Raw genomic sequence first — 23046 nt, forward strand, 5'->3', positions numbered from 1 at the left:
ACCCCTTTAAGTGAATTTCGGCTCACAATATTCCCTTTAAAAATGTAGACCTCAATTCTTGCCATGCTTTGCCTTACGTGTCAGTCTTTGTCTCCATTTACATGCTGTATGCCAAAGCTGAACAGTAAAGATGAAAACGGCGTCCTTGTGGAGAACTGGAGTGGATACTACGATGATGGTGTGAGCCCCACCAGCTGGAACGGAAGTTCTGTTATATTGAACAACTGGTACTTCAGGGGTCACAAACCGGTGAAATATGGCCAGTGCTGGGTGTACGGTGGAGTGCTCTGTACAGGTACGGATCATCTGGACTGGGGTCATGCTGCACAGTAGTGGTGTTAAAGGAAAACTGTCACATGTTTTGTCCCACACTAATCCACAGGTACCTGTGGATAGTGCGGGAGACGCTGAACATTTTGAGTCCTACCTTGCTCGGATCCGCTGCGCCGTTCTCCCGTTATAGCTGGTTTTCGGAATATTCAAATTAGCTGCTAACTGGCACGGGTGGGGTTACTGCCTTCAACTGGCACTGTGACGTAACCGCCGCCCGGCCCGCAGCACCGCCCAGCTAATGAATATTCATACGTTGTCTTACTCTCTCTGTCTCATCTCGGCCAAGTCCTGGACGATACTGCGCATGCGCGTGATTTCCTACTATACCTGGAAGCGGTCTTCAGCGTTGCTTCATTCATCCGGAGCAGCGCTAGAGTAAGGGTGCATGCGCAGTATGGTCCAGGACTCGGCCGAGATGAGACAGAGTGTAAGACAACGTATGAATATTCATTAGCCAGCGGTGCTGCGGGTCGGGCGGTGGTTAAGTCACAGTGCCAGTTGAAGGCAGTAACCCCGCCCGTGCCAGTTAGCAGCTAATTTGAATATACCGAAAACCAGCTATAACGGGCGAACGGCGCAGCGGATCCGGGCATGGTAGGACTCAAAATGTTCAGCGTCTCCCTCACTATCCACAGGTACCCGTGGATAGTGCGGGACAAAACATATGACAGTTTTCCTTTAAAGGGGTACTCCGGTGGAAAACTTTTTTTTTTATTCAACTGGTGCCAGAAAGTTAAACGGATTTGTAAATTACTTCTATTAAAACATATTAATCCTTCCTGTACTTATTAGCTGCTGAACATTACAGAGGAAATTCTTTTTTTTTTTTGGAACACAGAGCTCTCTGCTGACATCATGAGCACAGTGCTCTCTGCTGACATCTCTGTCCATTTTAGGAACTGTCCAGAACACCATATGTTTGCTATGGGGATTTCCTTTTACTCTGGACAGTTCCTAAAATGGACAGAGATGTCAGCAGAGAGCACTGTGCTCATGATGTCAGCAGACAGTTCTGTGTTTCAAACGGAAAATAATTTCCACTGTAGTATTCAGCAGCTAATAAGTACAGGAAGTATTAAGATTTTTTAACAGAAGTAATTTACAAATCTGTTTACATTTCTGGCACCAGTTAATAAAAAATAAAAAATAAATAAATAAAGGTTTTCACCGAGTACCCCTTTAACCCCTTAAGGACCAGGCCATTTTACACCTCAGGACCAGAGCGTTTTTTGCACATCTGACCACTGTCACTTTAAACATTAATAACTCTGGGATGCTTTTAGTTATCATTCTGATTCCGAGATTGTTTTTTCGTGACATATTCTACTTTAACTTAGTGGTAAAATTTTGTGGTAACTTGCATCCTTTCTTGGTGAAAAATCCCAAAATTTGATGAAAAATTTGAAAAATTTGCATTTTTCTAACTTTGAAGCTCTCTGCTTGTAAGGAAAATGGATATTCCAAATAAAAAAAATTTTTATTCACATATACAATATGTCTACTTTATGTTTGCATCATAAAAGTGACGAGTTTTTACTTTTGGAAGACACCAGAGGGCTTCAAAGTTCAGCAGCAATTTTCCAATTTTTCACAAAATTTTCAAACTCACTATTTTTCAGGGACCAGTTCAGGTTTGAAGTGGATTTGAAGGGTCTTCATATTAGAAATACCCCACAAATGACCCCATTATAAAAACTGCACCCCCCAAAGTATTCAAAATGACATTCAGTCAGCGTTTTAACCCTTTAGGTGTTTCACAGGAATAGCAAAAAAGTGAAGGAGAAAATTCACAATCTTCATTTTTTACACTCGCATGTTCTTGTAGACCCAATTTTTTTATTTTTACAAGGGGTAAAAGGAGAAAATGTATACTTATATTTGTAGCCCAATTTCTCTCGAGTAAGCACATACCTCATATGTCTATGTAAAGTGTTCGGCGGGCGCAGTAGAGGGCTCAGAAGCGAAGGAGCGACAAGGGGATTTTGGAGAGTACGTTTTTCTGAAATGGTTTTTGGGGGGCATGTTGCATTTAGGAAGCCCCTATGGTGCCAGAACAGCAAAAAACCCTCACATGGCATACCATTTTGGAAACTAGACCCCTTGAGGAACGTAACAAGAAATTAAGTGAGCCTTAATACCCCACAGGTGTTTCACGACTTTTGCATATGTAAAAAAAAAATTTTTTTTTTCACTAAAATGTGTGTTTCCCCCCAAATTTCACATTTTTGCAAGGGTTAATAGCAGAAAAGACCCCCCAAAATTTGTAACCCCATCTCTTCTGAGTATGGAAATACCCCATGTGTGGACGTCAAGTGCTCTGCTGGCGCACTACAATGCTCAGAAGAGAAGGAGCGCCGTTGAGCTTTTGGGAAAAAAAATTGTTTGGAATGGAAGTCAGGGGCCATCTGCGTTTACAAAGCCCCCCGTGGTGCCAGAACAGTGGAACCCCCCACATGTGACCCTATTTTGGAAACTACACCCCTCACAGAATTTAATAAGGGGTGCAGTGAGTATTTACACCCCACTGGCGTTTGACAGATCTTTGGAACAGTGGGCTGTGCAAATGAAAAATAAAATTTTTCATTTTCACGGACCACTGTTCCAAAAATCTGTCAAACACCTGTGGGGCGTAAATGCTCACTGTACCCCTTATTACATTCCGTGAGGGGTGTAGTTTCCAAAATGGGGTCACATGTGGGTATTTTTTGGGGGGGGTTTATGTCAGAACCGCTGTAAAATCAGCCACCCCTGTGCAAATCACCAATTTAGACCTCAAATGTACATGGTGCGCCCGCAGAGCATTTTACACCCACATATGGGGTATGTCCGTACTCAGGAGAAATTGCGTTACAAATTTTGGGTGTCTTTTTTTTCCTTTTAACGCTTGTGAAAATAAAAAGTAAAGGGCAACTCCGGCATGTTAGTGTAATTTTTTTTATTTTTTTACACTAACAAGCTGGTGTAGCCCCAACTTTTCCTTTTCCTAAGGGGTAAAAGGAGAAAAAGCCCCCAAAATTAGTAGTGCAATTTCTCCTGAGTACGGAGATACCCCATATGTGGCCTTAAACTGTTGCCTTGAAATATGACAGGGCTCCAAAGTGAGAGAGCGCCATGCGCATTTGAGGACTAAATTAGGGATTGCACAGGGGTGGACATAGGGGTATTATACGCCAGTGATTCCCAAACAGGGTGCCTCCAGCTGTTGCTAAATTCCCAGCATGCCTGGACAGTCAGTGGCTGTCCGGAAATGCTGGGAGTTGTTGTTTTGCAACAGCTGGAGGCTCCGTTTTGGAAACACTGCCATACAATACGTTTTTCATTTTTATTGGGGGGACAGTGTAAGGGGGTGTATATGTAGTGTTTTACTCTTTATTAGGTGTTAGTGTAGTGTAGTGTTTTTAGGGTACATTCGCACTGGCGGGTTACGGTGAGTTTCTCGCTAGAAGTTTGAGATACGGCGAAAAATTTGCCGCAGCCCAAACTTGGAGCAGGAAACTTACTGTAAGCCTGCCCGTGTGAATGTACCCTGTACGTTCACATGGGGGGGGGGGCAAACCTCCAGCTGTTCCAAAACTACAACTCCCAGCATGTGCTGATCGCCGAAGGGCATGCTGGGAGATGTAGTTATGCAATAGCTGGAGGTACGCAACTACAACTCCCAGCATGCCGAGACAGCTGATTGCTGTTTGGACATGCTGGGATTTGCAGTTTTGCATCTGTTGGGCTACAGTTTTAGAGACCACTGCAAAGTGATCTCCAAACTGTGGACCTCCAGCTGTTGCAAAACTACAATTCCCAGCATGCCCTGACAGCAAACAGTTGTTTGAGCATGCTAGGAGTTGTAGTTTTGCAAGATCTGGAGGGCTACAGTTTAGGGACCACTATATAGTGGTCTCAAACTGTAGCCCTCCAGCTGTTGCAAAACTACATATTCCAGCATGCCCAAACAGCAGTCTGGGCATGCTGGGAGTTGTAGTTTTGCAACATCTGGAGGGCTACAGTTAGAGACCACTGTATAATGGTCTCAAACTGTACCCTCCAGATGTTGCTAGGCAACTCACCGGCTTCCGTCGGATCCAGCCGCACGTCATCGCCGCCCGCCGATCTCCGTCGCCTGCAGCCTCCGACGCCCGCCCGGATCGGTAAGTGGATCTTCGGCGCCGGTCCCCGTCGTTTCCCCGTCCTGCCCCGCCTATTATGGGAGGGCAGGACGGGGAAAACGAAAGTAAACCCCCCCGCCCCCGATCTGCTATTGGTGGTCGCGTCTAGACCACCAATAGCAGGGATAGGAGGGGTGGCACCCGTGCCACCTCACTCCTATCGCTTCAGGGGGATCGTGGGTGTCTTAGACACCCGCGATCCCCCTTACATTGCGGGTCACCGGGTCACTATAGACCCGTAATGACCCGGAATCGCGCAAATCGCAAGTGTGAATTCACTTGCGATTTGCCGCGATCGCCGACATGGGGGGGTCTGATGACCCCCCTGGTCATTTGCACGGGATGCCTGCTGAATGATTTCAGCAGCCATCCCGCTCCGATCCCCGCCCGGCGCACGGCGGGGACTAAAACTGCCCATGACGTAAATGTACGTCCCTGGTCCTTAAGACCCAGGGTGTCGGGACGTACCGTTACGTCATGGGTCCTGTAGGGGTTAATTAGTGTTGAGCACGAATATTCATAATGCAAATTATCGCGATTTTTAAATTTGCGAATTCACGAATCTCATGCATGGAAAAGAAAAGTGAACGAACATAGCGAATATGCGAATTTCGCGAACATAGGACGAATAATTGTCAATATATTTGTGAAATATCGCGAATTCGAGTATGGCCCCTGTCGCTCATCACTAGTGTTAATATAGGGGCGTGGACTGCACCCAGGTGACGCCCCCAATCGGGAAATATCCTCCTCCCCATCCGATGTCGCCAACGGGCAGTGGAAATTGGCAGTGGAGAGTGAGGAATACAATCTTTCTACGCAATGGGGGACATGTATCATTATTTGTGTATGGTAGAAGCAGTTTACCCCTATTGCCGAATTCTAAATTATGCGCAGAAGCGCTAAATTTATCAATCAAGCGCAATGAGTTTCATAAATTTCGGGCAAATATAGCAATCTCATTACCTCCAATCGATGACTTAGAGCATCTTGCAACGTGCAGTCCAAGATGGCTTATATTTGTGTTAAAATGATGGTCATTGCGCAAGATTTCTGCGGGTAAATGAAATGTACGCGGTTAAAGGGGTACTCCCGTGGAAAGCTTTTTTTTTTTTTTTTTTTTTTTTTACTGGTGCCAGAAACTGGTGCCAGAAAGTTAAACAGATTTGTAAATCACTTCTATTAAAAAAATCTTAATCCTTCCAGTACTTTTTAGAGGGCTGTATACTAAAGAGAAATCCAAAAAAGAAATGCATTTCCTCTGATGTCCTGACCACAGTGCTCTCTGCTGACCTCTGCTGTCCATTTTAGGAACTGGAGAAAATCGCCATAGCAAACATATGCTTCTCTGGACAGTTCCTAAAATGGACAGCAGAGGTCAGCAGAGAGCACTGTGGTCAGGAAATGCATTTCTTTTTTGGATTTCTCTTTAGTATACATCCCCTAAAAAGTACTGGAAGGATTAAGATTTTTTAATAGAAGTGATTTACAAATCTGTTTAACTTTCTGGCACCAGTTGATTTAAAAAAAAAAAAAAAAGGTTTCCACGGTAGTACCCCTTTAATAAATTTGTGCGTACTAAATATGTTACTCCAAGGTACACCGAAATCTACACATCTGGAGGAAATGCGCCACCACAATGTGCGCAAAAAAAAAAAAAAAAAAAAAGACGCAAAAAAACAGCTTGGGCAATCATTTTAACACAAAACAGAGGTAAATTCTTTGATACATGTCCCCCAATGTGCATAGGAAAATCGTGTAGACCAGTGATCTTCAATCTGCAGACCTCCAGATGTTGCAAAACTACAACTCCCAGCATGCCCGGACAGCCATCAGCTGTCCGGGCATGCTGGGAGTTGTAGTTTTGCAACATCTGGAGGTTCGCAAGTTGGAGACCACTGGTGTAGACGTTCTGCCACAGTCAATGCCTTCAATTACTCGCACGGGGGAGACACTGTTTTCTACAACACCAGGTGACACCAACCCTAGTGACGCCATTGCTGCACAGTGGGCCGTGTGGCCATCTTTGCCATTAAAGGGGTACTTCACTTCACTGGAAAAAAAAAAAAAAATGTAATCAACGGGTGCCAGAAAGTTATACAGATTTGTAAATAACTTCTATTTAAAAATCTTAAAGGGGTACTCCGCCCCTGGCATCTTATCCCCTATCCAAAGGAAAGGGGATAAGATGTTAGATCGCCAAGTCCCGCTGCTGGGGACCCCAGGGATCGCTGCTGCAGCACCCCGCTATCATTACTGCGCAGAGCGAGATCGCTCTGCACGTAATGACGGGCGATACAGGGGCCGGAGCAGCGTGACGTCATGGCTCCGCCCCTCATGACATCACGGCCCGTCCCCTTAATGCAAGTCTATGGCAGGGGGTGTGACGACCGCCACGCTCTCTCCCATAGACTTGTATTGAAAGGTGCGGGCCGTGACGTCACGAGGGGCGGGGCCGTGACGTAACGATGCTCCGGCCCCTGTATCGCCCGTCATTACGTGCAGAGCGATCTCGCTCTGCGCAGTAATGATAGCGGGGTGCTGCAGCAGCGATCCCTGGGGTCCCCGGCGATCTGACATCTTATCCTCTTTCCTTTGGATAGGGGATAAGATGTCTAGGGGCGGAGTACCCCTTTAATCCTTCCAGTACCAGCAGTTCTTTTCTTTTTTTAAAGGGGTACTCCAGTGAAAAACTTTTTTTTTTTTAAATCAACTAGTGCCAGAAAGTTAAACAGATTTGTAGATTACTTCTATTAAAAAATCTTAATCCTTCCGGTACTTATTAGCTGCTGAATACTACAGAGGAAATTCTTTTCTTTTTGAAACTCAGTGCTCTCTGCTGACATCTCTGTCCATGTCAGGAACTGTCCAGAGTAGGAACAAATCCCCATAGCAAACCTCTCCTACTCTGGACAGTTCCTGACATGGACAGAGGTGTCAGCAGAGAGCACTGTGGTCAGACTGGAAAGAACTACACAACTTCCTGTGGAGCATACAGCAGCTGATAAATACTGGAAGGATTAAGATTTTTTAATAGAAGTAATTTCCAAATCTGTTGAACTTTCTGGCACCAGTTGATTTAAAAAATAAAAATGTTTTCCAGCGGAGTACCCCTTTAAGTTCTGTTACATTAAAGTGGGTACTTCAGGGAAATAATACTTATCCCCTATCCAGTTTCTGATGATAGGGGTGGGGTTCAATTGCTGGGGCCACCCGCGATTTCTTACATGGGGCCTGGCTGCTCACCGGTCCTCAGCACGCTCCGCTTCTTCCTCAGTGCCGGTGGGGCCCTCGGGCTCTTCGAGAGAGCTGAGGGGGAGGAGCCGTTCAGTTTTTGCATGGGTTCGGAAATCTCACCTCACACCGGCTCGCTCAGCCAATCACTATTGCATGCTGGGAGTTCTAGCTTTTTCAACAGCTGGGGGTCCACAGTTTGGAGACCACTGTTCTAAAATGATCCAATAATCTGTCATTCCAGTGCTGCGATGTTTGGGAATACCAGCGCGCGTCGTCACCAACTTCAACTCAGCCCAAGACAAGAACGGGAATCTTTACATTGACTACCTATACGACACCAACGGATCGAGCAGTGAACACATGCAGGACCTCATTTGGTAGGGACCATTGATGTTTATTGCGTTTGCTTTATCTGTTTTATGTTTAGACCAGGGGTCTCAAACTGGTGGCCCTCCAGATGTTGCAAAACAGCGGTCTTCAAACTGGTGGCCCTGCAGATGTTGCAAAACAGCGGTCTTCAAACTGGTGGCCCTGCAGATGTTGCAAAACAGCGGTCTTCAAACTGTGGCCCTCCAGATGTTGCAAAACTACAACTCCCACCATGCCCGGACAGCCAACGGCTGTCCGGGCATGCTGGGAATTGTAGTTTTGTAACATCTGGAGGGCCACAGTTTGAAGACCACATTTGCAAAACTTCAACTCCCAGCATTCCTGAGAGCCGTTAGCTGCAGCAAATGGCTGTCCGGGCATGCTGGGAGTTGAGGTTTTGCAACATCTGGAGGGCCATAGTTTGAAGACCACTGTTTTGCAACATCTGGAGGGCCACCAGTTTGAAGACCGCTGTTTTGCAACATCTGGAGGGCCACCAGTTTGAAGACCGCTGTTTTGCAACATCTGGAGGGCCACAGTTTGAAGACCGCTGTTTTGCAACATCTGGAGGGCCACCAGTTTGAAGACCGCTGTTTTGCAACATCTGGAGGGCCACCAGTTTGAAGACCGCTGTTTTGCAACATCTGGAGGGCCACAGTTTGAAGACCGCTGTTTTGCAACATCTGGAGGGCCACCAGTTTGAAGACCGCTGTTTTGCAACATCTGGAGGGCCACCAGTTTGAGACCACTGGTTTAGACTTTCTGACAAGCAAGATGGTGACCTATGACATCACCGTGTCTAGTGCTAAGAGATGGTTTTATAGATCCTTAAATTTACTCACATGGGTCATATAGCCAAGGAGTTAGGCTCATATTGTGTACTATTTTAAGATTCTGACTTAAAGGGGTACTCTGGTGGAAAACTTTTTTTTTTTTTAATCAGCTGGTGCCAGAAAGTTAAACAGATTTCTAAATTACTTCTATTAAAAAAAAAAAAAAAAATATCTTAATCCTTCCAGTACTTATTAGCAGCTGTATACTACAGAGGAATTTCTTTTCTCTTTGGATTTCCCCAAAGAAAATCCCCATAACAAACCTATGCTGCTCTGGACAATTCCTGACACGGACAGAGGTGTCAGCAGAGAGCACTGTGAAAAAGACGAAAGAAATTAAAAAAGAAAATAATTTCCTCTGTAGTATACAGCTGCTAAAAAGTACTGGAAGGACAAATATTTTTTAATAGAAGTAACTTATAAATCTATTTAACATTCTGGCACCAGTTGATTTAAAAAAAAAAATCTAATTTTTTTTTTTCCACCGGAGTACCCCTTTAAGGCGGAGTTCCCCTTTAATCTAAATATTATATATATATATACACATACACACACACTCTGCCTGACAGGACAGTACATGGCCACATTATCCCATACTGGTACATCACAACAGCAAAAGGATATTATCCATTGGAGGACAGGGTCTGTGGAGACAGGGGGTTCATGGCCCCTCTCCCATGTTGTGCTTTGCTCTTCATGTGAAATTTTAATTGTTTTTAATGCCTTTTTGCTTATGTACTTAATGAATTCATTGTAAATGATCTTCTGATCTATAGGTGTGCGCTTTGTACAGTGACAGGTTTTCATTAAGAACATGTCTGAACTTTGCGCCATTTTGCTCTCCCTCCACCATAACCGGTGTCCCTGACCCATCCGCTGCCCCAGCAGTCCAGGTCATACACAGGAGGGTCAGAACAGCTTCACAGAAAACATTCACTATGGACATATGGACTATGGCATATGCGGGTGGAGAAGCCTTAAAGGGGTAGTCCTGGAAAATACTTTTTTTTTTTTTTATATCAACTGGCTCCAGAAAGTTAAACAGATTTGTAAATTACTTCTATTAAAAAAATCTTAATCCTTCCAATAATTATCAGCTGCTGAAGTTGAGTTTTTCCTTTTCTGTCTGGCAACAGTGCTCTCTGCTGACATCTCTGCTTGTCTCGGGAACTGCACAGAGTAGAAGAGGTTTGCTATGGGGATTTACTTCTACTGTGGACAGTTCCCGAGACAGGTGTCATCAGAGAGCACTTAGACAGAAAAGAACAACTATACTTCAGCAGCTCATAAGTACTGAAAGGATAAAGATTTTTTAATATAAGTAATTTACAAATCTGTTTAACTTTCTAGAGCCAGTTGATATATATATATATATATATATATATATATATATATATATATATATATATATATATATATAAATAAAAAAGTGCCCTATAAATAGCAAAGACAGTGTGTGTGCGCACCCTACAGGGCAGACTTGGTAGTCCAGCAAAAGAGGAAGCATGGTGGCAGTCAAGAGCAGCGATTGGAGGGATGGTCTGAGTGGCAGCAAGTGAGGGAAGAAAGGTTTTTTCTTTTTAACATAACTGTGATATTGCACAATATCGCCTTGGAATCCGCATGGATTCTACATATATATATATATATATGTATATATTTTACATGTAATGTTTTTGCATTTAAAGGAACTTCCACGTCTGGAATGAGGCTTGGTTTATCCGTAAGGATATGGATTCGGCTTACAGTGGATGGCAGGTGATGGACGCAACCCCACTGGAGCAAAGTGAAGGTAATACATACCTCCTACGCTATCCTACCCCACCCCCACAGAGAATTTTAATGGCTGACATTCCTTGAGTTGTCGTCATTCAATGATAACTGAGGTATTAACTGCACTGTCAATTTCTTTTCACATTAGGAATATATCGCTGTGGTCCTGCACCTCTTGTGGCTATAAAGGAAGGGGACGTTCACCTCAAGTATGATGTAGCCTTCATGTATGCATCGGTGAATGCTGATCTTACACACTGGATCAGCTACAGTGATGGCACAAAGAAAAGAATTTCTAATGATACCAAATATATTGGCAAATACATAAGCACAAAAGCAGTGGGGAGTGACAACCGGGTGGATGTTACAAATTCATATAAGTACCCAGAAGGTAAGGATAACTACAGCCTGTGTCCAAATGCAGTTTTAGACATCCAGGGGAATCCACAAAATTAGGACCAACTATGTAAGGCCGCTATGGGGAACTAAATAGAATTTAGCTCACAATAGGTCTCTATAGTGGTATAAGTTCTTTTCAGTTGAATAGCAGGGATGCCTGAGTTGAGTCGTCCATGTTTAACCTGTGCATGACTGGCATGCCAAAACTATTTGCCTTGGCGTGTCCAATCTGAAAGTGGTTGTCTGTGATGAGATAACCCCTATAACGTGTTACTTTCATTTGGAAAAGAAACTGTTGACATGTGGGGTTGCGAATCAGTATTACAGTACACTGCAATACTAATGCAATGCAGTGTACTGTCAAATTGCTCAAATCCTATTAAAGCCTACCTATGATATGGTGTAATAGGATTACTATCTTGGCGGCCACTGAGGCCTTCAGAAGGCCCCTGGCAGGGGCCTTCTGAAGGCCTTAGTGGCGGCCAAGATAGTAATCCTATTAAACCCTACCATAGGTAGGGTGTACTAGGAGATGAACAATTTGACAGTACACTGCATTGCATTAGTATTGCAGTGTACTGTATAATGTGATCAAAAGATTACCGACCAAGAGGTAAGCAGCAGTGAGGGTCACATTCACTAGGACAGTCATTGGGTTCCCAGTAAGTGTAAGTGTGGTAGCCACGGTGTTAGTAGATATACCTAATTATTTTGTGACGCCAGGGCACTGTTATCCTATACATGATCCAAGGTTGGAGACAGCTTCTCCTGGGCCAGACATGGGACATCACATATGGCAAAATCCAAGTTGAATTGACACGAAAATTCACATTCGAACATCCCTGGGAGAAACATTTGGAGACATTATTTACAGCAAGCTTTATGGATATAGGCAACAATACAATGGAGCTGTCCCATTCTCATACATAGGAATTGTGTCTGGGCATGTTCTGTGAACTTTAAAGAGGTCATTCCACGTGGAGGGGGAGGCTGAGCTCTGAGCCTCAGCTATTGTGTCGCCTATAATGCTGTACTTATAATGCTTCCACTTTCCACTCCTTATCATCACAGACAGCACAGGAAGTCTCGTTTTAGTTTTAGGCCTAGTGGCCAAAATGAGAACTGCAAGATTTTACCGGAAAAAAACCCCCACATATTTTTATATTTAACATGAAAACTCAATTTAAACAATAGGTAATTTTTTTATGACATGTTAGGGGTTAAAGTAACCCTCAACAACTACCATAGTATAGAGTTTTTAAAAAAATTGCGAAATCTGGGACTGCGTTGACATACAGTACAATATGAATTGCTGTGATTAATATGTTGTGCTGACTTGTTCAAAGTACAAAACCACTTAAGACATATTAAAAAATTGTTTATGACGTTACTAAATATAGATAGAGGCTGGGTTTTTCATGTTTTTTCTTGGTGCCTTAATTCCTTTTCATTATTTTCCCTCTTTATACATAAATAGAACAGGTTTTAAGTGTCTTGTAAGCTGTCAGGTGTGGTTACTGTCAGCTGTCAGGTGGCAGCACCTGACGTTACAGCATCACCACCTGGTGGCTGCAGAATGTAAAGCAGGGAGGTCTACTCTGTTCTAAATCCTATTGGGACAAGGATACATTGAAAAGTGCATTGGAGCCTAAGTTCTGTATACTATTTTTGCCTTTCAGGTTCATTGGAGGAAAGACAAGTGTTTGAGAAGGCAGTCAAAAAATTGCTAGAAAGTCCATATCTGGAACTGGAGAAAAAACTACTTTATTTTAGAAAAATCGAAGAACAAAAACCCCGAAGGGGCAATATCTTATCTGGGATGTTTAGTCTACCTCAAGTCCCCAGCCTTGGCCAAGACATAAACCTAATATTGAGCTTACAGAACCTGAGTGCTGACAGTATTCGAGTGGTTGTGAACATGACCGCCTCCAGCATTCTGTACACCGGGAGACACAAGTACGAGATCTGGGCCGATGCAAAGGTGGCCCCTCTAGGTCCAAATGAAGGTATGGAGTTTTAGGAGTTATTTACCAATGTTGATGCAAATATGCAACTACATTAAGACTTTCGCAGACTACTGGGTCAAAAATGTGTTGGGGCCCCCATCCTATTTCTGTGAATTTATAACAAAATGGGACAAAATTGACATTTCTGAGGTTTTTGTGCCACAGTAGCCCTGGCACTTTTCTTAAAGTGGCTACGACTGGTGCTGGCTGACGTTAGAGTGACAGCCGGGACCGAGGCCACTTTAAATTAGTGAGCAGCGGCTGCCAGTTCTTGTAATGCCCATGACGTCATCCCTCAAGGAGCGGAGCTGAAGGGCGTCAGGATAGCGCAAGCCTGGACCGTGACGTTTACTCTGGAGTGGACACTGGTATGGTAACTAAACTACTGCCTGTGTCAGCTTTAGTGCTCCACTGCTTCTTTGGTTTGGGGACCTACTGCTATGGTCCGGATCGAAGTATGCCCGGGCTGCTGGGGTCAGTATGTGGGAGCTGCCTACCTTCTACTATATATGGGGTCTTAGAGGAGAGGGGAGCCTACAACTATATAGGGGCACAGAGGAGGCCTTTAACAATATATGGCACAGTAGGGGCCTACAACTAAAATTGGGGACAGTATAAGAGCCTATAACTATATATGGGGGCAGTATAAGATCCTACAACTAAATATGGGGGCAGTATAGGGGCCTTCAACTATAAATGGGGCAGTACATGGGCCTACAACTATATATGGGGCTGTATAGAGGACAACTATAAATGGTGCTATATAGGGGCCCCCTGCGGTCTCCCGCAGCACCTTGCGTTCTAAACAAATGCCGGGTTCCTGCTGTTCGTGAAACCCCCTCGACCACGCCCCCTCATGTCATCATGCCATGCCCCCTCCATTCATGTCTATGACACGCCTCCTCCAATAGACATAAATGGAGGGGGCGAGGTGTAGCATCACTATCTCAGCTTCCAGCTCCGAGCTTTGTTCAGAACGCTAGAGCACTGAAATACCCCTTTAAGGTATCATTATGGCACAACCGCAATGTTGATCCAGGATCAGGATACCCTTTTAAATCTCATAGCCGTCTGGATACAGATTTGCTGTAAGTTCCAAACAAGTCCATGGGAAGTCCAGAAAATTTGCATCCTGACTGTTTTAGTCTCTGGCTACGAAGTTGCCGGCAGATTTGAACACCAATCGTGCTGCCGTATCAACCTTGAAGTTACGCTTTAAAATACCCGTATTAAAAAAAAAACTGTAAACACACAATGGCTCATGTCATTCTCGTACCCCAGGTAAACACATCTCGATCCCCCTGAAGTACCCTCAATATAAAAAGTACATGGGAGAAGATAATCTAATCCGCATGACAGGTCTGTGTGAGGTAGAAGGGAAAGAGGAACGCATCTTGGTGGAGAAGGATATCATCTTGGTAAAGCCGCCGATAACCATCAAGGTAACGGTATTGGATGGGATTGGGTTTATATTATAGTGATCAGTGGAAATGGACTCTTTACAGGAGACCAACAGAATTTTGTTATATAATATATTACTGTACTTACGTGCTAAGATGTGATAGTATGAAGTCACTGGCCAGAGCTGAACATCGGGAAGAGAAACGGAAATCAAAACAATGTTTGGTGTGACCGCCCATTGTCTTCAAAACAGAATCACTTCTTCTAGATACACTAGCACAAAGTCAGAAATTTTGTAGGATTGCAGTCAGGTGAATGATTAACCAATGATGATCCTCATTTTCATATGTAGGTTGAAACACATTCATTACCTTAAACAGAAACAGCTGTGTAGGAGTCTTAAAACTGGGTTAGGAACAGCCAAACTCTGTTACAAATGTGAGTTTGTAGAAGAGAGAGTCATGTCAAAGGTCATACACCATGGTAAGACTGATCACAGCAGCAAGACACACAACTTATATGCTGCACCAGAAAGGTCTCTCTAAGGCAAACATGTAAAAAGCAGACTGGGGTTTAAAGAGCTTCTGTTCAAGAAGGACAAAGAAATGGGCCAATGACACTTTGTGCAGCCGATAAAAGACACATCCTGCTTACTTCTCTTCAATTTCGGAAGATATTCAGCAGTGCTACCATCTCAGAACTGGTCGAAACCAGTGGGACCCAGGGGCACCCATCTAGTGTTTGGATATGTCTAATCAGAATTGGTGTTCATAGAAGAATTGCAGCCATTAAGCCAAACTGGAAACAGTGCCAAGTGACTTACATATGTACAAGGAACTAGGACGTCAGGGGCTCTGGACTGATATAGTGGGGCATAAAAGTATAGTCAGCCACCAATTGTGTAAGTTCTTCCACTTAAAAAGATGAGAGAGGCCTGTAATTTTCATCATAGGTATACTTCAACTATGAGAGACAGAATGAGAAAAAAAATCCATAAAATCACATTTTGATTTTTAAAGAATTTATTTGCAAATTATGGTGCAAAATAAGTATTTGGTCACCTACAAACAAGCAAGATTTCTGGCTCTCACAGACCTGTAACTTCTTCTTTAAGAGTCTCCTCTGTCCTCTACTCATTACCTGTATTAATGGCTCCTGTTTGAACTGGTTATCAGTATAAAAGGGACCTGTCCACAACCTCAAACAGTCACACTCCAAACTCCACTATGGCCAAGACCAAAGAGCTGTCGAAGGACACCAGAAACTAAATTGTAGACCTGCACCAGGCTGGGAAGACTGAATCTGCAATAGGCAAGCAGCTTGGTGTGAAGAGATCAACAGTGGGAGCAATTATTAGAAAATGGAAGACATACAAGACCACTGATAATCTACCTCGATCTGGGGCTCCACTCAAGATCTCACCCCATGGTGTAAAAATTATCCCAAGAACAGTGAAAAAAAATCCCAGAACCATACGGGGGACCTAGTGAATGACCTGCAGAGAGCTGGAACCAAAGTAACAAAGGCTACCATCAGTAACACACTATGCCGCCAGGGACTCAAATCATTCAGTGCCAGATGTGTCCCCCTGCTTAAGCCAGTACATGTCTGGGCCCGTCTGAAGTTTGCTAGAGAGCATTTGGATGATCCAGAAGAGGATTGGGAGAATGTCATATGGTCAGATGAAACCAAAGTAGAACTTTTTGGTAAAAACTCAACTCGTCATATTTGGAGGAGAAAGAATGTTGAGTTGCATCCAAAGAACCCCATACCTACTGTGAAGCATGGGGGTGGAAACATCATGCTTTGGGGCTGTTTTCTGCTAAGGGACCAGGATAACTGATCCGTGTAAAGGAAAGAATGAATGGTGCCATGTATGGTGAGATTTTGAGTGAAAACCTCCTTCCATCAGCAAGGGCATTGAAGATGAAACATAGCTGGGTCTGTCAGCATGACAATGATCCCAAACACACCACCCAGGCAATGAAGGAGTGGATTTGTAAAAAGCATTTCAAGGTCCTGGAGTGGCCTTGCCAGTCTCCAGATCTCAACCCCATAGAAAACCTTTGGAGGGAGTTAAAAGTCTGTGTTGCCTAGCAACAGCCCCAAAACATCACTGCTTTAGAGGAGATCTGCATGGAGGAATGGGCCAAAATACCAGCAACAGTGTGTGTGTTACGCCGAGCGCTCCGGGTCCCCGCTCCTCCCCGGAGCGCTCGCTACACTCTCCTCACTGCAGCGCTCCGGTCAGTTCCACTGACCCGGGGCGCTGCGATACCGCCTCCAGCCGGGATGCGATTCGCGATGCGGGTAGCGCCCGCTCGCGATGCGCACCCCGGCTCCCGTACCTGACTCGCTCTCCGTCAGTCCTGTCCCGGCGCGCGCGGCCCCGCTCCCTAGGGCGCGCGCGCGCCGGGTCTTTGCGATTTAAAGGGCCACTGCGCCGCTGATTGGCGCAGTGGTTCCAATTAGTGTTATCACCTGTGCACTTCCCTATATCACCTCACTTCCCCTTCACTCCCTCGCCGGATCTTGTTGCCATCGTGCCAGTGAAAGCGTTTCCTTGTGTGTTCCTAGCCTGTGTTCCAGACCTCCTGCCGTTGCCCCTGACTACAATCCTTGCTGCCTGCCCCGACCTTCTGCTACGTCCGACCTTGCTTCTGTCTACTCCCTTGTACCGCGCCTATCTTCAGCAGCCAGAGAGGTTGAGCCGTTGCTAGTGGATACGACCTGGTCACTACCGCCGCAGCAAGACCATCCCGCTTTGCGGCGGGCTCTGGTGAAAACCAGTAGTGACTTAGAACCGATCCACTAGCACGGTCCACGCCAATCCCTCTCTGGCACAGAGGATCCACTACCTGCCAGCCGGCATCGTGACAGTAGATCCGGCCATGGATCCCGCTGAAGTTCCTCTGCCAGTTGTCGCTGACCTCACCACGGTGGTCGCCCAGCAGTCACAACAGATAGCGCAACAAGGCCAACAGCTGTCTCAACTGACTGTTATGCTACAACAGTTACTACCACAGCTCCAGCAATCATCTCCTCCGCCAGCTCCTGCACCTCCTCCGCAGCGAGTGGCCGCTTCTGGACTACGACTATCCTTGCCGGATAAATTTGATGGGGACTCTAAGTTTTGCCGTGGCTTTCTTTCCCAATGTTCATTGCACTTGGAGATGATGTCGGACCAGTTCCCCACTGAAAGGTCTAAGGTGGCTTTCGTAGTCAGCCTTCTGTCTGGAAAAGCCCTGTCTTGGGCCACACCGCTCTGGGACCGCAATGACCCCGTCACTGCCTCTGTACACTCCTTCTTCTCGGAAATTCGAAGTGTCTTTGAGGAACCTGCCCGAGCCTCTTCTGCTGAGACTGCCCTGTTGAACCTGGTCCAGGGTAATTCTTCCGTTGGCGAGTATGCCGTACAATTCCGTACTCTTGCTTCAGAATTATCCTGGAATAATGAGGCACTCTGCGCGACCTTTAAAAAAGGCCTATCCAGCAACATTAAAGATGTTCTGGCCGCACGAGAAATCCCTGCTAATCTACATGAACTCATTCACCTAGCCACTCGCATTGACATGCGTTTTTCCGAAAGGCGTCAGGAGCTCCGCCAGGATATGGACTCTGTTCGCACGAGGCGTTTCTTCTCCCCGGCTCCTCTCTCCTCTGGTCCCCTGCAATCTGTTCCTGTGCCTCCCGCCGTGGAGGCTATGCAGGTCGACCGGTCTCGCCTGACACCTCAAGAGAGGACACGACGCCGCATGGAGAATCTCTGCCTGTACTGTGCTAGTACCGAACACTTCCTGAAGGATTGTCCTATCCGTCCTCCCCGCCTGGAAAGACGTACGCTGACTCCGCACAAAGGTGAGACAGTCCTTGATGTCTACTCTGCCTCTCCACGTCTTACTGTGCCTGTGCGGATGTCTGCCTCTGCCTTCTCCTTCTCTGCTGTGGCCTTCTTGGACTCCGGATCTGCAGGAAATTTTATTTTGGCCTCTCTCGTCAACAGGTTCAACATCCCGGTGACCAGTCTCGCCAGACCCCTCTACATCAATTGTGTAAACAATGAAAGATTGGACTGTACCATACGTTTCCGCACGGAGCCCCTTCTAATGTGCATCGGATCTCATCACGAGAGGATTGAACTTTTGGTCCTCCCCAATTGCACTTCTGAAATTCTCCTTGGACTTCCCTGGCTTCAACTCCATTCCCCAACCCTGGATTGGTCCACTGGGGAGATCAGGAGTTGGGGGCCCTCTTGTTCCAAGGACTGCCTAAAACCGGTTCCCAGTAACCCTTGCCGTGACTCTGTGGTTCCTCCTGTAACCGGTCTCCCTAAGGCCTATATGGACTTTGCGGACGTTTTTTGCAAAAAACAAGCTGAGACTCTACCTCCTCACAGGCCTTATGATTGTCCTATTGACCTCCTCCCGGGCACTACTCCACCCCGGGGCAGAATCTATCCTCTGTCCGTCCCAGAGACTCTTGCCATGTCTGAATACGTCCAGGAAAATTTAAAAAAAGGCTTTATCCGTAAATCCTCCTCTCCTGCCGGAGCCGGATTTTTCTTTGTGTCCAAAAAAGATGGCTCTCTACGTCCTTGCATTGACTACCGCGGACTTAATAAAATCACGGTTAAGAACCGCTACCCCCTACCCCTCATCTCTGAACTCTTTGATCGCCTCCAAGGTGCCCACATTTTTACCAAACTGGACTTAAGAGGTGCTTATAATCTCATCCGCATCAGAGAGGGGGATGAATGGAAAACGGCATTTAACACCAGAGATGGACACTTTGAGTATCTGGTCATGCCCTTTGGCCTGTGCAACGCCCCTGCCGTCTTCCAAGACTTTGTTAATGAAATTTTTCGTGATCTCCTATACTCCTGTGTTGTTGTATATCTGGACGATATCCTGATTTTTTCTGCCAATCTAGAAGAACACCGCCAGCATGTCCGTATGGTTCTTCAGAGACTTCGTGACAATCAACTCTATGCCAAAATAGAGAAATGTCTGTTTGAATGCCAATCTCTTCCTTTCCTAGGATACTTGGTCTCTGCCCAGGGACTACAAATGGATCCAGACAAACTCTCTGCCGTCTTAGATTGGCCACGCCCCTCCGGACTCCGTGCCATCCAACGTTTTTTGGGGTTCGCCAATTATTACAGGCAATTTATTCCACATTTTTCTACCGTTGTGGCTCCTATTGTGGCTTTAACCAAAAAAAATGCCGATCCCAAGTCTTGGCCTCCTCAAGCGGAAGACGCCTTTAAACGGCTCAAGTCTGCCTTTTCTTCGGCTCCCGTGCTCTCCAGACCTGACCCATCTAAACCCTTCCTATTGGAGGTTGATGCCTCCTCAGTGGGAGCTGGAGCTGTCCTTCTACAAAAAAACTCTTCCGGGCATGCTGTTACTTGTGGTTTTTTTTCTAGGACCTTCTCTCCGGCGGAGAGGAACTACTCCATCGGGGATCGAGAGCTTCTAGCCATTAAATTAGCACTTGAGGAATGGAGGCATCTGCTGGAGGGATCAAGATTTCCAGTTATTATTTACACCGATCACAAGAACCTCTCCTACCTCCAGTCTGCCCAACGGCTGAATCCTCGTCAGGCCAGGTGGTCTCTGTTCTTTGCCCGATTTAATTTTGAAATTCACTTTCGGCCTGCCGATAAGAACATTAGGGCCGATGCTCTCTCTCGTTCCTCAGATGCTTCTGAAGTTGAACTCTCTCCTCAACACATCATTCCTCCTGACTGCCTGATTTCCACTTCTCCAGCCTCCATCAGGCAAACTCCTCCAGGAAAGACCTTTGTTTCTCCACGCCAACGCCTCGGAATCCTCAAATGGGGTCACTCCTCCCATCTCGCAGGTCATGCGGGCATCAAGAAATCTGTGCAACTCATCTCTCGCTTCTATTGGTGGCCGACTCTAGAGACTGATGTGGTGGACTTTGTGCGAGCCTGCACTATCTGTGCCCGGAATAAGACTCCTCGCCAGAAGCCCGCTGGTTTTCTTCATCCTCTGCCTGTCCCCGAACAGCCTTGGTCTCTGATTGGTATGGATTTTATTACTGACTTACCCCCATCCCATGGCAACACTGTTATTTGGGTGGTCGTTGATCGATTCTCCAAAATGGCACATTTCATCCCTCTTCCTGGTCTTCCTTCAGCGCCTCAGTTGGCTAAACAATTTTTTGTACACATTTTTCGTCTTCACGGGTTGCCTACGCAGATCGTCTCGGATAGAGGCGTCCAATTCGTGTCTAAATTCTGGAGGGCTCTCTGTAAACAACTCAAGATTAAATTAAATTTTTCTTCTGCATATCATCCTCAATCCAATGGACAAGTAGAAAGAATTAACCAGGTCTTGGGTGATTATTTACGACATTTTGTTTCCTCCCGCCAGGATGACTGGGCAGATCTTCTACCTTGGGCCGAATTCTCGTATAATTTCAGAGTCTCTGAATCTTCCTCCAAATCCCCATTTTTCGTGGTGTACGGCCGTCACCCTCTTCCTCCCCTCCCTACCCCCTTGCCCTCTGGTCTGCCCGCTGTGGATGAAATTTCTCGTGATCTTTCCATCATATGGAGAGAGACCCAAAATTCTCTCTTACAGGCTTCTTCACGCATGAAGAAATTCGCGGATAAGAAAAGAAGAGCTCCTCCCATTTTTTCCCCTGGAGACAAGGTATGGCTCTCCGCTAAATATGTCCGCTTCCGTGTCCCTAGCTATAAGTTGGGACCACGCTATCTTGGTCCTTTCAAAATTTTGCGCCAGATTAATCCTGTCTCTTACAAACTTCTTCTTCCCCCTTCTCTTCGTATTCCTAATGCCTTTCACGTTTCTCTTCTTAAACCACTTATCATTAACCGTTTCTCTCCCAAATCTGTTCCTCCCACTCCTGTCTCCGGCTCCTCGGACATCTTCTCCGTCAAAGAGATTTTAGCATCAAAAAAGGTCAGAGGGAAAACCTTCTTTTTAGTGGATTGGGAGGGTTGTGGTCCAGAAGAGAGGTCCTGGGAACCTGAGGACAATATCCTGGACAAAAGTCTGGTCCTCAGGCTCCAAGAAGAGGGGGAGACCCAAGGGGGGGGGTACTGTTACGCCGAGCGCTCCGGGTCCCCGCTCCTCCCCGGAGCGCTCGCTACACTCTCCTCACTGCAGCGCTCCGGTCAGTTCCACTGACCCGGGGCGCTGCGATACCGCCTCCAGCCGGGATGCGATTCGCGATGCGGGTAGCGCCCGCTCGCGATGCGCACCCCGGCTCCCGTACCTGACTCGCTCTCCGTCAGTCCTGTCCCGGCGCGCGCGGCCCCGCTCCCTAGGGCGCGCGCGCGCCGGGTCTTTGCGATTTAAAGGGCCACTGCGCCGCTGATTGGCGCAGTGGTTCCAATTAGTGTTATCACCTGTGCACTTCCCTATATCACCTCACTTCCCCTTCACTCCCTCGCCGGATCTTGTTGCCATCGTGCCAGTGAAAGCGTTTCCTTGTGTGTTCCTAGCCTGTGTTCCAGACCTCCTGCCGTTGCCCCTGACTACGATCCTTGCTGCCTGCCCCGACCTTCTGCTACGTCCGACCTTGCTTCTGTCTACTCCCTTGTACCGCGCCTATCTTCAGCAGCCAGAGAGGTTGAGCCGTTGCTAGTGGATACGACCTGGTCACTACCGCCGCAGCAAGACCATCCCGCTTTGCGGCGGGCTCTGGTGAAAACCAGTAGTGACTTAGAACCGATCCACTAGCACGGTCCACGCCAATCCCTCTCTGGCACAGAGGATCCACTACCTGCCAGCCGGCATCGTGACAGTGTGAAAACCTTGTGAAGACTTACATAAAACGTTTGACCTCTGTCATTGCCAACAAAGGGTATATAACAAAGTATTGAGATGAACTTTTGTTATTGACCAAATACTTATTTTCCGCCATAATTTGCAAGTAAAATAAAAATCAGACAATGTGATTTTATGGATTTTTTTTCTCATTCTGTCTCTCATAGTTGAGGTTATAACATATGATGAAAATTACAGGCGCCTCTCATCTTATTGAGTGGGAGAACTTGCACAATTGGTGGCTGACTAAATACTTTTTTGTCTCACTTGTAAGTATGAAATATTTGGCTGTATGAGAAGGCAGCTGGTTCTCTGAAAGCCTGAGGAGTGGTACTATAATGAGTGAGCACAGGGACAGTAAAGCAAGATGGGGGGTCCTTTCAAGTTTGTGGCTGCATTTCGGCAAATGGTGTTGGAGTTTTGGTCAGGATGAAGGTATTTTTAAAGGTGTCCTCCGCCCCAGGACATCTTATCCTCTATGCAAAAGCTAGGGGATAAGATGTCTGATCACGGGGAGTCCCACCCCGGGACCTCGCACGATTTCTGTGCGGCACATCGGCGTTCTGAACATTTTTGTTCAAAACGCTGGGTTTGGGCAGATGCCACGCCCCCTCCCATAGACAAAAATGCAAGGGGCGTGACGTGACATCACGACAACGGCCGCCTGAACCCAGCGTTCTGAACAAAAATGTTTAGAATGCCGGGGTGCCGCCCA

General features: G+C 46.2%; 1 protein-coding gene across 14 annotated transcripts in view; it reads left to right on the forward strand.

The window, feature by feature from the left end:
• The window catches only part of LOC130297684 (protein-glutamine gamma-glutamyltransferase E-like), a 229414-nt gene that overhangs the window by 203772 nt on the left and 2596 nt on the right, over positions 1–23046 (forward strand). For all 14 annotated transcript variants that reach the window (XM_056550409.1, XM_056550408.1, XM_056550411.1 and 11 more), the window contains 6 exons: positions 118–295; positions 7972–8107; positions 10621–10724; positions 10854–11096; positions 12784–13110; positions 14392–14552. In XM_056550409.1, the coding sequence (XP_056406384.1) occupies positions 118–295; positions 7972–8107; positions 10621–10724; positions 10854–11096; positions 12784–13110; positions 14392–14552 (1149 nt within the window). The remainder of the gene's footprint in view (positions 1–117; positions 296–7971; positions 8108–10620; positions 10725–10853; positions 11097–12783; positions 13111–14391; positions 14553–23046) is intronic.

Source organism: Hyla sarda, chromosome 13 (genome assembly GCF_029499605.1).
Source record: "Hyla sarda isolate aHylSar1 chromosome 13, aHylSar1.hap1, whole genome shotgun sequence".
Lineage (NCBI taxonomy): Eukaryota > Metazoa > Chordata > Amphibia > Anura > Hylidae > Hyla > Hyla sarda.